Consider the following 17,404-nt stretch of genomic DNA (forward strand, 5'->3'; position numbering starts at 1 on the left):
AATTCCGCAAGGGAATGGTATCAACTTCCGACAAGATTATTTAAAAGCACGAGTGTGAAAATACAACTTTAAACAATTCAATCTCTTCGTAATATGCGCTGATTTCTACAATGTTAAATTAACTGGCAGGTCATTTCATTATTCCCTGCTTCAGATAAATAAAGGTATTATACGAAATATATCCAAAGGTTTTCATTTATTCACCTCCTGCCATTCAGCATGGTGGCCTTCGCTCGATTTCCAGTCACTGCAAATGGTATTTTCAAAATTAAAATGTAATCAATGATAATTCGGTTTCCACTGAAATCCGCCGGTATCTTCACTAATATGTTAACACTAGCTGAAGACAACCCGCTTTTCTGGGGTATTTGTATATCTATGTGGTTTTCTCTATACACAAGTAATACAGAGGAATGCATTAAAAGAGCACTATTTTTTCGTTTCTTCTTTTATTTCTATTCTCTTTCCGGGGTACATAAATATCTTGCATAACAACTCATTTCATAAAAATACATTCTTATACACTATATATGATGTCTTGTTGTCTGGCGAATGCACAGCTGCTCGTCCGAAACAGAAGGAAGCAACGTACAACTGAAAAGGGAATCTTTCAATTTAACTCCGCTATTGCGGAACGTTTGACCATGAGCCTTATTGAAAGTCTTATTATAACCTGATCTCACTGGAAATTGTAATAGTTTGAAACAAAATTATAAATAATTTCAGATCCATGAAATTCTTGGTATGAAAACCGATTTTCCTTTTTCTTTTCCGGCTAGGATTACTGCCTCAATGATTTTGTTAAGAGCTGTTTCAGTAAGTATCTGCTTTATATTCAAGAATTACAGAAAATACTCACAGGTGTACTCAAGCAGCAAAGTGCTATGGTTCTGAGATCACCGTACTCCTGCGAGATGGTATATAAAACCAAGGAGTACACATCACAGCCATCTAGTGTACATTCTCACTCCGATCGTTCCAGTAAATTCTCACTCATTTTAATACATTCAATGAAGAAGTCAGCCTATTTAAGCCCAACATCACCCACACCACCATAGGTAGAGACACGCAACCATTATTGTGTACGACTGGAGAATCGAGACTAATAAGACACACAAACACTAGTGGTCCGCACTGGGTAGTTGTGGTTCCAAGGCGAAATTTATATGAATAATCGGTCAATTTCAACCCCCACATCTCCCACACCACCACAGCTACAGGCACACAGCCCGTATAATGCACGACGGGAGTCTCGAGGTACTACACACACACACACACACACACACACACCAGTGGTCTGCAGTGTATAGTTGTGGCTGCAAGGTGAAATATACGAACACACACATGTCTATTTTTATATATAGTCGGCCACTTTTAACCCCCTTTTCTAGCACACCTCCACAGCTACCGATACACAACCACCACAGTGAACGATGGGAAACTGGAATCTACTACCATACACAAACATAAGTGGTCTGCGCTGGGTAGTTTTCACTGCAAAGTGATATATACGGACACACACGTCCGGTTATATGAACGCTACTGATCCACGAAATATCACTGTAATATTTGTCACATGTGAAAGGTAAACATTGATTTACTCAAAGAAAGTCTCGAATCCCAGGTAGATTAAGAAATACCGTCGTTACTAGCAAGAAATATGAATACGTACTTATGAGTGTAAACAGGAGTCCATCATGTTGCATTCCGCTGCTCGCGCCGTCTTTTGTTTGTTTCTTGAGGTCCAGGGCTGGCACCGATGAATGGGAGTGCCATGTCTGTGATTTCTTATTATCTTTGTGCATTTGTCTAGCGCGGACAGTTCAAAAAGCAAAATGGAGCTGAACAACATTAACGATGTTATCGCTTTTTTTTGACGACGAAAATCACCATGTAATAAGGAAATTACAAGACCTAAATCTCGTGCCGAAGCAACCGGAAAATAGCATGATCCCTGGACCAATAGATATATTACTTTATTAAAGGAACAGCACTATTAGACAATTGACAGTTGAAGTGACACGCCACCAAAGCATTACCGTGAGCAAAGACATGACACACGAAAGTGTTGTGTTACACACAAACAAAACACGGAAGCCCTGCGACGCAGAAAAAATTGTATATTGCTGTAAGGCAGTAAAGTATGTATTCTGTAAAATTAAATATTTCCATTATTTCTTAATCTACCTGGGATTTTAGACTTTATTTGAGTAAATCAATGATTACCTTTCATATGTGACAAATATTACAGTGATATTTCGTGGATCAGTAGCGTTCACGTAACCCACACATCCATATTTGAATATATATATATTTAAATCCAGTAGAAGTACATCTTGCATTGCTTTTAATTTTGTATTGCTTGTTTATTGTTCCATTTGAGGGTCTTTCATTTCGATCCCTTGATTTAATAAGGAGGAGAAAACTTTTCAACGCAACGAAGTGAAAAGGGCTTAAATAATGTACTGGAAGATCCATGAATGAAGTACAATAAGAATTAATACCACAAAGGCCTCACTAAAAACAGCATTGAGTAAAGGATAATGAGTAAAAGTAGTTTAGTAGGTCGTAAAAGCAGTAACATATACTAGGAGTATGCTTACAGTGAGCGCTGGGAAATCAGCAATTTGTTTCAGAAATGTTGTCGTGCATTAACTTTTTCAGAGACCAAAATGTGGATATGATTTAAATTTTATATTTTTAAATGTATATTTCTATTCTATTATCTCCAGATACAATTATAGTGAAATTCGTAGGCAGAATTCATCCATTCTGACGTCAACGTCGCTTTTTTTAATTCTCCAGTTCTCGATGTAAATCTTGGTACTGTGTCCTAGAAGGCAATGGTATTTTAATTGCACTTCTACTCTATAGAACAGATGTCTTGTGAACTCATAGGTTAATCTCGAAAGAGCTTTTTTTGCCACGCAGATAATATTTTTAAGATACATGGCCTTCACTCCTTCTAGTGTAGCTAGGTTATCCTTCAATGGGTATTCCCAGATAATGTCCAAGGCATATGTCATGATGGGATCTGCTTGTACGTAGACTTTTTTCCTCATAGCAGCATGTAAGTTATTAGGAATGCTCTGTCATCTGTTGAATATATTTAGAAGCTGGAAAAGATTAGAGTATGTATCAGGGAATAGTATTCTTCCGTGATCAGAGGAAGTATACACTCTCTGGCTTGACAGGTAGTAATCAAACATGGCTGCATGCAAACACATTAGTAAGGATGAAAATCACATATATCGTAATATTAATAAAAGTTTTAGTCACTTTGCAACCTGCTAGATACAGAATGTATTGAGGGTTAGGGTAAGCATTCACCTGCAATTATTTGAGTGATCATTTAATGATTTCATTTTAGTATTACTCAAGGTTGGCTGAACTTAGTGAGCTAGCAACGTCTCTTGATTCACTGTCAGGTAATTCCGGAGAGAATGAAATTAAAATGAAGCAAATCGGTCAAGTAGAACGGACGGACGGATTTTCCAAAGCTGTTTTTAGTAAACATCTTGATAACGAGAGTAGTAAAGACGTAAGTTCATGTGCTCTGTGGTGTGGAAAGTTCAAAATTCTCAACCTAGTTACAAATAAGCATATTATATTGCACAATTTACACGCATTTATGATCCTTTATTCCTATTTTATTATTTTCCAAATGCGCATATTAGGCAGAGCACGTATACAAAGACACTAGTTCAGAGAGATATTGCATCGTAAAACTCCCCGTACTTCAGCGTACGTGATGTGTCACAAACAACACAGACCGCATCCTGAATAAGAGGAACATTACCTGCACGTTTTGATCGCGAATGAAGGAAGAGCAGGTCGTATACAGTGCAACAGACAGGTACATGTTATCCAGTCTACTTGGAGTCTACGGTGTTCCAAGTCTTGAATAGGTTCAAGCTAACATTTTATAGACTTTCAGGTTCAGCCAATCTATATTAACTGCATATACTGATAACGGACCACCTGAACCTCCTGTGGATGCGGGTCGCAGACTAAGAATGCACCCACGGTATGCCCTGCCTGTCGTAAGAAGCTACTAAAAGGGGGCGACTAAGGGATGATGATTTTGGAACCATGAGACTATTTGTAATTAGTACCATTATGTGAGGAACACCATGGCTCGATGTTATTTGCCATTAGTACAAGCATGTGAGGAACACCATGGATCTACGTTACCTAGGAGTAGTACCCTTATGTGAGAAACACCAGGGGTCTGTTGTTAATACCATCGTGTATATTCCACCGAGGCATGGGGGGCGAGGGTAGGCATTCGGCTGCACAGACTAATGTCCATGTGCCGTACGCAGCGCTGGAATGTATCTGTTCCCCTGCTTTCAGAATGGGTCTGCGTACCTATGAATAGTACCATGGGTCTATGTTCTACGTTGCCCATGATTAGTACCACTGTGTGTAGGAAATCATTGGTCTGCATTTCCTGAGAGTAGTACCATTTTGTTAAGAATACAACGGGTTTTTGTTGCCTGTGGGCGTTACCATAATGTGTGATACACATTGCCTATGACTAGAACCACTAAGTGAGCAACACTACGGGAATACCGACGACCGTTATTTGTCCCACTGTGTGAGGAACACCATTGGTCTGCGTTGCTTGTGGGTTTGACCTTATGTGCGAAACACCATGGGTTTGTGTTACCTGCGAGTGGTGCCATTGTATTTGACATACCACATTACCTGTGATTAGTACCACTGTAATAGGAACACCATGGTTCTGCTTTACCAGTGATTTTTACCATTATCAGTGGCTAGTGACGTGGATTTTGGACCCCTTTCGATAATAAGCATCATCCCACCGATTAAGGCATTGTGAATTGGATCCACTGATTGTTTTTGTTTCACTATCATGTTTTTCACCATCATTAGTTTAAAAAAATTAAATGTCGTATGGCTTTTAGTGCCGGGATATCCCAGGACGGGATAGGCTCACCAGGTGCAGGTCTTTCTATTTGACGCCTGTAGGCGATCTGCGCGTCGTGATAAGGATGAAATGATGATGAAGACAACACATACACCCAGCCGCGCGCCATTGGAATCAACCAATTAAGGTTAAAATCACCGACCCAGCCGGGAATCGAACCCGGGACCCTCTGAACCGAAGGCCAGTACGCTGACCGTTCAGCCAACGAGTCAGCATTCGTTTTAGATTCTAGTCAATGGATACAATTTGAAGTTTTCTCATTTCGATGCACCTCGTACCATTAAGGGCCGATGACCTAGCTGTTAGGTCCCTTTAAACAACAAACATCAACATCATCATCATCATCACCACTACCACCACCACCAATTGACCATCTGCGGCTAATTCATGTTAGATGCAGTATTTTTGCACCTGTCTCTTGGCAAAGAACTATCAAAAATTTAACTTCCACCAGCTCTGTCCCATTCATGGCTGTGACTTTGTGGAAGTTGCTGACATATGTGTGGTGCTGAGTAATGACTAAGAATCGGATGTTAAGGAAAAGCTGTATTTCATTCTTGAGATTATTTTACCCGAAATATGATAAATAACTGTTAACAGTGGTATGTTTCATTGGCACTATATCTAAAATTTCCTCCCTTGTCACAAGGTCACTGTTTACGCCTCTGATAAAAATATCCCCCCGTGGGTGGGGGCGGTAGAATAACACCCACGTTATCCCCTGCCTGTCGTAAGAGGCGACTAAAAGGGGCCCCAAGGGCTCTGAACGTTGGAGCGTGGGTTGGCGACCACGGGGCCCTTAGCTGAGTCCTGGCATTGCTTCCACTTACTTGTGCCAGGCTCCTCACTTTCATCTATCCTGTCCGACCTCCCTTGGTCAACTCTTGTTCTTTTTCGACCCCGATGCTATTAGGTTTACGAGGGCTAGGGAGTCTTTCATCTTCACGCCCTTCATGGCCCTTGTCTTCCTTTGGCCGATATCTTCATTTTTCGAAGTATCGCATCCCTTCCATTTTTTCTCTGATTAGTGTTATATAGAGGATGGTTGCCCAGTTGTACTTCCTCTTAAAACAATAATCACCACCACCACCACCACTCTGATAAAAATAGCAAGTTGGGAGGTATCATTAATATCCTTGCTATCATCTATCGCCAGTGAATATGCTATAAAATTCTTTGTAATGCTACATAATAATTAACGATGAAAGTCATTAGCTAGGTCCTTTATTCGTCACATAATTCTAGAAGAGGGAAAGGTAATAGATTGAAAAGCAACCGCTGCTCTGGACACACTGCCTCAGCTGCCAGAAGTATACACTATTTCACAAACGCACCCACACGCTGTTGGTGGGGGTAAGGGAATGGAGGAGCGGAAAGGAACTGGCCACCCTACCGCACGTAAACTCCGGCTCAGGAACACCTCTGCGGAGGTTCGGACCTGCCTTCGGGCAGAATAACCCTTACCTTACCTTACCAGGAAGGTTTGAAACTTGCTGGTGTCGATGGCCTACGCTGTGCTGAAGTCTATTTGCACCACTGGCCTTCAGTGCGTACTACGTCCTGCACTTCCCCTACTTGCTCGCTAAGCTGCTCTCGTTCCTCGAGAGCGGGGAGCAAACTGGCTCCGAAGGCATTTCGCTCTCGATTGACGATGTCTGTCATAGACCTTTATTGCTTTTTTAATGGAACACATTGGGTATTTACTTGTATGCGCCTAAATCAGTATTTCACCTTGAGTCCATAACATGTATTTTAGCACTTAACTACAAGCATGGCTTATGTCACTTCATTGTAAATTTTGTAACTAAAACCTTCAGTGAACTACTGCTATTATCACAACTAGTATTACCTCCATTCTTTAATATGAACGGTATTCTGTACTGAATGGAACTGTTCTTCTTGAAATGTTTCTATACTAACAAATGCAATCGCGCAGTGTAGCGTTGAATCAAGGTAGATATAAAATGGAAATAAACTTGAATTAATGATGTTACCTAGAAACCTAAAACCTGATAACCACAAGATCAATAGCAAATTTTTCCGCCTCCGTAGCGTAACGCTTAATGCTATGATCTGCAGTCCTCGAGGGACCAGGTTCGATTCCCGGTGCTGCCAGAAAATTAAGATTGGTAGAGAGCGCTGGTACATGGTTAAAAATTTGGTGCGTGCAACTCACCTTAATTGGGGGTGTGTGTGAAAAGAGCTGCACTACCTCAGGACGAGGACATGAGTTTACTTTACTTTACTAGCACAATTGAAAACTATTCCAACTTCCCGAGAGGACCGGCTGAGGGTTTCGAAATCAGGCCTCGGAATCAAAACGAAATAATAACGCAGGTATAAGCATATTTAAACCCAATGGGAACTGTTTTATTCTAAATCTATAAATTGTACTAGGTTAAAAGCTTCCTACATGAGCAGATTATTTTTAAAGAAATTCTGGGAAGGTGTTAGGGGTACTTTCAATGCAGGATGAATCAGAACTAAACCGACCAAAAATCAGGGATGCTCTTCGTGTTATGTTAAAAACAACGATGAATTCGAGAAAAAATTAAATGACGGATGGCTTTTAGTGCCGGGGGTGTCCGAGGAGAAGTTCGGCTCGCCAGGTGGGGGTCTTTTGATTTGACACCTGTAGGCGACCTGAGGGTCATAATGAGGATGAAATGATGATGAAGGCGACACGTACACCCAGCCCCAGTGCCAGCCAAATTCACCAATGATGGTTAAAATTTCCGACCCTGCCGGGAATCGAACCCGGGACCCCTGTGACCAGTGGCCAGCACGCTAACCATTTAGCCATGGAGCCGGGCTCTTTTCGAGAAAATGAGGTTACTTTGTAACTTTCGGGTGCACAAGCCGCTGCCATGCTTCAGGGAAGAGAAGGGAAGGGAGGGAAAGTGGGATGTATGATGGAGACAGAGATAATGCTCCACGCGTTTGCACAAGTTTCCTCGTTCGACTCGCACAGGATTGTTCTCGTCTCTTACAGGCAATATCCACGGTTCTTTTATTCAACAGCCGTAACTGCACACACAGTACAATAACATACTGTTATTAAGACACACTTGTCAGTCAAGGAATGCACGAGATCGTTTCTCCTCTCGTCTGTTGGTCGCTGTAACGCTTTTTTATTATTTAATATGCTCGAAGATGTAACGCTACCGCTGCACGATTATCAATTCCTTCACTTACAACATCAGTCAATCAATCAATCAATCAATCAATCAATCAATCAATCAATCAATCAATCATTATTGATCTGCATTTAGGGCAGGTGGGATATTCCCTATCTGTTTTCCCAACCTTTTCTTAAATGATTGCAAAGAAATTGGAAATTTATTGAACATCTCCCTTGGTAAGTTATTCCAATACCTAAAACCCCTACCTATAAACGAATATTTGCCCGCATTTGTTCTCTTGAATTCCAGCTTTATCTTCATATTGTGATCTTTCTTACTTTTAAAGACATCACTTAAACATGTTCGTCTACTGATGTCATTGAATGCAATCTCTCCACTGACAGCTCGGAACATACCACTTAGACGAGGAGCTCGTCTCCTTTCTCCCAAGTCTTCCCAGCCCAAACTTTGCAACATTTTTGTAGCTACTCTTTTGTCGGAAATCACCCAGAACAAATCGAGCTGCTTTTCTTTGGAATTTTTCTAGTTCTTGAATCAAGTAATCCTGGTGAGGGTCTCATACACTGGAACCATACTCTAGTTGGGGCCTTACCAGAGACTTTGTACATAGAATGAAATACTGAACGAAGGAAACAGTACACCGAATTGTTTGATTACGGCAGATGTTCAATAAGCTCCCCTCCTACTTCTAAGCACAGTTCACAATGGTGTAGTAGTGACCTCTGGACTCTGTCGCGAACTAACTGGAAAGCTGCCTGTATTCTTGGTACAAGTTCATCTTCTTTTTCTACGGAGTTCGCATGGCAATCAATTTGAGCAGAACAAGTTGTACACTACCTACTGGGGCTGGGAAACGACTATGTGGAACGAAAGAAAAACTTGTGCACTCACAGCGAGCATTACCTCTTCTCCCATTTTCCCTCACTCACCTCTCCTCTCAACGCACAGCAATAGGCAGGAGCTAGCTTTGTATGTATGTAACACGGTCCATTCCATCGTTATTGCACATTATTGCCAACCTTCTTCGTAAACTCATTGTGGCTTTTAGGTGCAGCGAAGTACATCCGTACCATTAGTATGATGGAATTGTAGCTGTAGCTTTCATCCACTATGCTAGATGACACCACATATTGATCTACCTTATTGTCTTATATTCCGTTATCTTTTTCTTTCTTTCTTTCTTTCTTTCCTTCTTTATTTCTTATCATTTAATTAGTCGCTCACGGAGATTTCCTCCGGGCCGATTACATTTTGCACGGTACTGAACTTCCCAGTCGAACTGTGGGTCTCCCCATCCCTATACCTTTCTCCTTGTTCATTTGGACTCGTCCTGTCAGCATTTCGGCGCGATCGTGCATCGTGTGTGTGAGTGTAGAATCATTGTTGTGACGAGTGACATCGCCTGAACGTTTCCTCCGTGTGCGATTAAATTACCTAATATTTTAGTGCATATTTTTTTATTTTGGAGGTTGATGACATTGTTCGGTGAGTACCTTATTTAAGGCCACGGCCGCTTCCTTCCCACTCTTAACCCTTTCCTATCCCATCGTCTTCATAAGACCTATCTGTGTCGGCGCGACGTAAAGCAAAATAAAAAGGAAAAAAGATCAGTGGTAGACTGTCGGCCTCCGGATCCCAAGATATCGGGTCCAAACCCAGCAGAGGTAGCCGGTAACGTATTTTAGAAAGTTCATATTTCATGTGATGAAATCGTCGTAATGTGGTGGTGAGTCTCACGAATTTAATACCATAATGTCATTCAACATAGTTAAGATCTACATTATTCTGCTTTTAGATCAAACAAACTGTGTAAAAATAACCTACAAGTACTTAAAAGTGTTACTTTTAATTATACCAAAGAATACTGCAAACGAACATACCAAAACAACATATCAAAGGACGAAAAAGACGCGCATTTTTAACCCCGGAGGTTACCTACGTGCGCGACTAGTAACGTAATAATTTTCGTGCGACTAGACAACGGTTAATCCGTTTACCCTCCAGGGTTGGCTCTTCCCTCGGACTCAGTTAGGGATCCTACCTCTACCGCCTCAAGGTCCGTGTCCTGGAGAGTAAGACTTTGAGTCATGGGATACAAACCGGGAGGACGACAAGTACCTCGCCCAGGTGGCCTCACCTGCTATGCTAAACACGGCCCTTGTGGGGGGGGGGCAATGAGGATATCCGAAGAGATAGACAAGGAAGAGGGAAGGAAGCGCCCATGTCCTTAAGTTAGATACGGGACCATCCCGGCATTTCCCTGGAAGAGAAGTGGGAAACCACCATATCGAGGATGACTGAGGTAGGAATCAAACCTCCCATGTACTCAGTGTATCTCCCGAGGCTGAGTGGATCTAGTCCCAGCCCTCGTACCACTTTCCACATTTTGTGGCAGAGCCGGGAATCGAACCAGGGCCTCCGGGGGTAGCAGCTTATAACACTAACCACTACACCACAGAGGCGGAATACACCATTATCTGTATAAGTAAAATTACAATTTTGTCTCCGCACTTAAAATTTTTGCTTCATATTTCGTTTCTATCTCGGATGGCTTCTAACGAATTAGGTCCCCCTAAGGGGTGGTTAGGAAGGAAATTTGTATGAATTCGCCCTCTGAAGAACTTGTTTATCTGTCTAAGAATACAAGAACTCTCTCCCTCACGCCACAGCACATTCATTATACAGCAGTGAGCGTGTGGCGTAAACAGAAGAATGAACCCTGTGGTGTTTGAACGCATATTGCTCAGTGAGCGTAGTAAACATCTTGACATTAAATCAGGCTTCAAATTCAGGTTGCCAAAATTGTGAGTGGACGAAATTGAAAGAAGGACTTCTTGCAGAGATGAATGCAAGTGTTTAGTAACAGTAAACAAACAGGGAGTGACTGACAGTTTCACTTAATACAATCTTGAGAAAGACAGCGAAAGTGAAGTGAACAAACGAAAGTTAGCAACTATGAGAAAAGAAGAGCTAAGGAAATCCAAAGACAAATTATACAGTAAGCTGCGAAGAGTTTCTTGCTAAAATGAATGAATTGTTCTATTGTTCCTAACCGCATATACAAAGTAACTGAAGTCTTAAAGAACACACCGAGTGATACATAATTTCCTATAAGGTCCAAATGTAAGGAGCAATGTAAGAAAAGCCAAGAAAAGGAGACACTCATTTTAAATAAAATTAAGGAGTATAAAGAACGTATGATAACAAGGTATGTTTTCGTTAGAAGAGTAGTTATTACTCTTCTCCCGAAATGAAGATGAACTGCAGCTATATTTCAGATATTCCTTAAAGCAATCCTTCTTTGATACAGCTTTGAACCCTCTGTGATCGAGTGAGTTGGCTTTGCGCTTGTGAGCTTGCATTCGGGAGATAGTGAGTTCCAATCCCACTGTCGGCAGCCCTTAAGATAGTTTTCAGTGGTTTCCCATTTTCACACCAGGCAAATACTGGGGCTGTACATTATTTAAGGCAACGGCCGCTTCCTTCCCACTCTTAGCCCTTTCCCTATCCCATCGTCTTCATAAGACCTATCTGTGTCGGCGCGACGTAAAGCAAAATTAAAAAAGGAAAAAAAGATCAGTGGTAGACTGTCGGCCTCCGGATCCCAAGATATCGGGTCCAAACCCAGCAGAGGTAGCCGGATTTTCGAAGGGCGGAAAATTCGGCAAGTAGAAGATCTTTGGTGTTACATTTGCTGTTCACCCTACAAAATTAATTAAAACTCATAGACGCCCAAGAGAGATTCGGGTTACTCTGCCAGCTAGTAGGCCTAGAGTAAACGGTACGTCAAAATAGATAAGCAACCAGCCAGTGGGCGTCAAACTAAAATGTTTTGACCGAGCTCGATAGCTGCAGTCGCTTAAGTGCGGCCAGTATCCAGTAATTGGGAGATAGAGGGTTCGAACCCCACTGTCGGCAGCCCTGAAAATGGTTTTCCGTGGTTTCCCATTTGCACACTAGGCAAATGCTGGGGCTGTACCTTAATTAAGGCCACGGCCGCTTCCTTCCCATTCCTAGGCCTTTCCTATCCAATCGTCGTCATAAGACCAATCTGTGTCGGTGTGACGTAAAGCAAATAGCAAGAAAAAAATGTTTTCACACGATAGCTGAATCCATACGAGTGTTATTATTAGTAAGGTCATTTTCATACATTTCCCTTTATACGAATCAATTTAAATATACGTTTCAAATTATCCCACTATAAAATCCGTTTTTATTCCTCTTGACAATCACCAGAGCACTCACCATACCCTCAATATCACTTCTGACAAAACTATTTCTGTTTAGATCAGGGCCTCTCAGGGTGCTTGCACTTTGCACGATGCAAAATACAACTTTGCTTGGTTGACCAGACTGCAGACCCCCACTCTTCGATTTAGAGCAGTAGCGCTGTCTCCCTCTTTCCCCACGCCTGTCTCGCTCGCTCCTCCTGTCTCCCTCTTCCACACTTGCTCCGTAGCGCTCCAAATCCGAGCCGAGTTGAGCCGAGCTTAGCCGAGTAGCCCAGAAACGAAGCGTTGGTCCGAGCCGAGCCGAGCAGGAACTCTGCGCCTCAGTTTACACGCGTGAGATTTCGGGCATTTGAAAGGCCCTGGTTTAGACTGATGCTTTCACGGCCTGTAATTGTAAATACACTGACTGACAGAGCAAATGCAACACCAAGAAGGAGTGGTCAGAACTTTATGCCCATTGCAGGGTAGACTGACGTCACTGAGGTATGCTCATGATGTGAAATGCGCCGCTGTGCTGCGCACGTAGCGAACGATAAATGGGACACGGCGTTGGCGAATGGCCCACTTCGTACCGTGATTTCTCAGCCGACAGTCATTGTAGAACGTGTTGTCGTGTGCCACAGGACACGTGTATAGCTAAGAATGCCAGGCCGCCGTCAACGGAGGCATTTCCAGCAGACAGACGACTTTACGAGGGGTATGGTGATCGGGCTGAGAAGGGCAGGTTGGTCGCTTCGTCAAATCGCAGCCGATACCCATAGGGATGTGTCCACGGTGCAGCGCCTGTGGCGAAGATGGTTGGCGCAGGGGCATGTGGCACGTGCGAGGGGTCCAGGCGCAGCCCGAGTGACGTCAGCACGCGAGGATCGGCGCATCCGCCGCCAAGCGGTGGCAGCCCCGCACGCCACGTCAACCGCCATTCTTCAGCATGTGCAAGACACCCTGGCTGTTCCAATATCGACCAGAACAATTTCCCGTCGATTGGTTGAAGGAGGGCTGCACTCCCGACGTCCGCTCAGAAGACTACCATTGACTCCACAGCATAGACGTGCACCCCTGGCATGGTGCCGGGCTAGAGCGACTTGGATGAGGGAATGGCGGAACGTCGTGTTCTCTGATGAGTCACGCTTCTGTTCTGTCAGTGATAGTCACCGCAGACGAGTGTGGCGTCGGCGTGGAGAAAGGTCGAATCCGGCAGTAACTGTGGAGCGCCCTACCGCTAGACAACGCGGCATCATGGTTTGGGGCGCTATTGCGTATGATTCCACGTCACCTCTAGTGCGTATTCAAGGCACGTTAAATGCCCACCGCTACGTGCAGCATGTGCTGCGGCCGGTGGCACTCCCGTACCTTCAGGGGCTGCCCAATGCTCTGTTTCAGCAGGATAATGCCCGCCCACACACTGCTCGCATCTCCCAACAGACTCTACGAGGTGTACATATGCTTCCGTGGCCAGCGTACTCTCCGGATCTCTCACCAATCGAACACGTGTGGGATCTCATTGGACGCCGTTTGCAAACTCTGCCCCAGCCTCGTACGGACGACCAACTGTGGCAAATGGTTGACAGAGAATGGAGAACCATCCCTCAGGACACCATCCGCACTCTTATTGACTCTGTACCTCGACGTGTTTCTGCGTGCATCGCCGCTCGCGGTGGTCCTACATCCTACTGAGTCGATGCCGTGCGCATTGTGTAACCTGCATATCGGTTTGAAATAAACATCAATTATTCATCCGTGCCGTCTCTGTTTTTTCCCCAACTTTCATCCCTTTCGAACCATTCCTCCTTGGTGTTGCATTGTCACTGTCAGTCAGTGTATGACAGTAAGCTTTTTGGCTTTGGCCATGTCAGAAAAGAAAAGAATAATGAAGAAGTCTTCCTCGTGAACAGACGAGATTTACTTCTGAAGACGCGGAGCAAATTTCTCTGCGAAACATAAAGAATTTCACCTTGTTTCTGACACGGCAAAAGACCAAAAGCTTATTAACATGTCTGAAACTATATCTGTTTGAAATGGGAAAATATTTCCACCTGAACTGCTGGAGACGAATTCGTGTGTTACAATGAAAATGCGATGGGAATTCTGGGGGCGAACTAACGTGATCTTTATGGCTGAATTCATGAGACCCCTCTTGGATTTGGTACACAGAAGTCGGAAGTGGGTTAAGTTCAATAAGCATTCAGTTCACCTTGAAGTCAGTTAGGAGATAAAAAGCATACAGATCATTATTTAAATATAGCTCTGTGATTGTAACCGCATGGATCATTCGGATGAACAAATGTATGCAGGTAAAAAATCTTTAATTAAAGGCAAAGGTTCTTATAAATTAATACAGCCAAAAATGTTGGGTACTGTCTGCAAGTTGTCCGTGTGAATATCGATTAGAGCATTTCACACTGGCCTTTCTATTCAGTCGAAAAGAAAGAAGGCTTAGTTGGAAACTGCCATAATTTCGTTAGGACAGACGTTGCTTGTTGCGTAATAACACCGTAGTTTTCTTTATAAAGATACATATAACCTCCATGAATTTCATACTGTAACTTGCAGAATAATAACGTACTTTATGACAACATTAATTTTCGGGTTGATTAGTTCAGACGGCGGAGCGCTGGCCTTCTCAGCTCACCTTGGCAGCTTCAATCCTGGCTCAGTCGGTTGGTATTTGAAGGGGCTCAAATACGCCAGCTTCATGTCAGTAGATTTACTGGCACGCGAGATAAATTCTGCGGGACAAAATTCCGGTAGACTACCTCAGCGTCTCCGAAAGTCGTAAAAGTAGTTAGTGAGACAAAAATCAATAACATTTTTTATTTTCATTTCAACCATCTATGGACCCCGTTTGACAATCTCTGCAGTATTTTTAGCCTTCTTTACCTTCACTCTGCTAGTATCTTTCATTCTTTCTCCTATTTCCTTCTTCTGCTCTTCTGAATAGGACCTCCCTTTCCTCACCAGTGTCCCCCTAAGTCTCCTGGAAACGATGGAATTTTTGACGAGTTGTCTAAATCAGGCATCGTCAATCGAGAGCGAAATGCCTTCGGAGCCAGTTTGCTCCCCGCTCTCGAGGATCGAGAGCAGCTTAGCGAGCAAGTAGGGGAACACGTAGGGGAAGTGCATGATGTAGTACGTACTGAAGGCCAATGGCGCAAGTACAGTACGGCCACGGTATGCAACCCACCTGACTGTTGCTCTCTTGTAATACCAACATAAATGGTCCGTTATTGGACATTATAAATTTTCCAACTAATTCCTGGTTGCCAGCGTTTCGCCCCCGTATGCTACGTTGTCTCGTGACAAACACCCTTCCTGAGCGGAGCAAGTAACACCGGCTCTCTAGAGCAACTACGTGATGACGTCTGGTCTAAATTGATTTCGTCCATGATGTAATCCTACTGAACCCCCTTCTTCGTCAAGTCAAACATCACTTCTCGAAACCACTTCAGCACACTCTTCCTGAAGAATTCAAAGATCTGTTCGTTAGTCTATTATTGTCCATCCTCAACAAGTATCCATATAAATGTAACCTTCTCTTTCTCATCAGTTCGACTACTCCTTCTGTTCTTTGATACAGTTCTTTGTTAGATTTGAGTTTCCTCTCCCCATTTTGTTACATTTGGGCCCAAAATTTATCTTAGTATTTTTCTTTCTCTTTTTGATATATCTTCAAGTCCAGCTTTCCCAGCTATGACAAATGCATCTACTACATACAGGCATTCAGGTTTACAAAATTATTATTATTATTATTATTATTATTATTATTATTATTATTATTATTATTATTATTATTATTATTATTATTATTATTATTATTACACCGTTAATTGCAGTCTGTCAGCCGGTTTGGTTTACACTTATTTCGACTTCATCCATAAAATGTTGTTTGAGACAATGCAAAATTTTTAAAATAATACATAAATAAGATTTATACTCAAGTAAGTGCAAGTTTTTTTAACACCGTACCAACTCAGTTATCCAGTTCATGGCTGGCTGATCGATGTGGTCACGGGTTCTATTCCCAGGTGGGTCGTGGATTTCAACTTTCATTAGTTAATTCTTCTGCAGTGACCTTACTGTCCTTCGAAATAGTCCCCTCCAATAATTATACACTGCTGAGATTGTCGATACATTTCCTGGAAATTTTGCAAGAAGGTTTCCTTTGAATTGGTGTTCGAAACCCTCGGCACGTTTCGCTGGATGTCAGAAATATCGTCAAATCTCTTTTATATCAAAGCGAGTTTGAATCTTGGGAATAGGAAGAAGTCTAGAGGATTGAGATATGGCGAGTATGGCAGATGTTCAAGTTACTACGCTCTTTTTCTTCACATGAAATGTTTGAAGATATTGGCTGTGTGTGGGCGAGCGTTGTCCTGGACAAGAAACCATAAACTTTGTTGTGCGTACTGGGGTCGTACTCTGCGTAGACGTTTCATGAAACGGGTCGAAATTTCAATGTACCATGTAGCATTCCACGTCGTTTCCTTAGGTAGAAATTCCTTGTGGATAATGGCTTGTCGCACGGATTCACGGTTAATCTGCAGATCATCCGCTATCATGCGCACAGTTAATCGCCGATCACTCATGATTAATGTCCTCACCTTCTCAATGTTTTCGTCACGGACGGCGGTCGCCAGTCTTCCGCAACGCGGGTTTGTCAAAAACACTTTACCAAGCTCCTCGAAAACGACAGTGCTTAATCTTCGTGAACACGTACCAGCATCGCATGCGTTTCTTTCGGTGTCTTGCCAAGCTTAAAACAAAACTGTACATTTATATTTTGGTCGTTCATGTTCCTGTTCGCAGTTCAGAACCAATGCACTAAACACGCACTTTGACAAACAGGTCTTGCACGTCACACACACAATGCTCAACTGAACAACATTGGGAGCAGGTAATCAAAACCTGCTGCTACGTAGGTTCAGCGTTGCGTGTCGCCAGTGTTGCCGGATCGACCGTTCTGACTTCATTCACCGAACTTTATTGTCACAGGTTGTACATCTTCTTTATAGACTGTCATTTCCTCTCAGTGTTCAGTCTGCAAAACTCTGTAAATTGATAAGTACCTCGTTATTACT

At 42.8% G+C, this 17,404-nt stretch overlaps 1 protein-coding gene across 1 annotated transcript in view; it reads left to right on the forward strand.

Annotated features, from left to right (window-relative positions):
* LOC136872184 (neuronal acetylcholine receptor subunit alpha-7) overlaps positions 1-17,404 on the forward strand; it is a 511,170-nt gene that overhangs the window by 24,751 nt on the left and 469,015 nt on the right. The window contains exon 3 of the mRNA XM_068227358.1: positions 3,371-3,428. Within this exon, the coding sequence (XP_068083459.1) occupies positions 3,371-3,428 (58 nt within the window). The remainder of the gene's footprint in view (positions 1-3,370; positions 3,429-17,404) is intronic.

This window comes from Anabrus simplex, chromosome 4 (genome assembly GCF_040414725.1).
Source record: "Anabrus simplex isolate iqAnaSimp1 chromosome 4, ASM4041472v1, whole genome shotgun sequence".
NCBI classification, from domain to species: domain Eukaryota; kingdom Metazoa; phylum Arthropoda; class Insecta; order Orthoptera; family Tettigoniidae; genus Anabrus; species Anabrus simplex.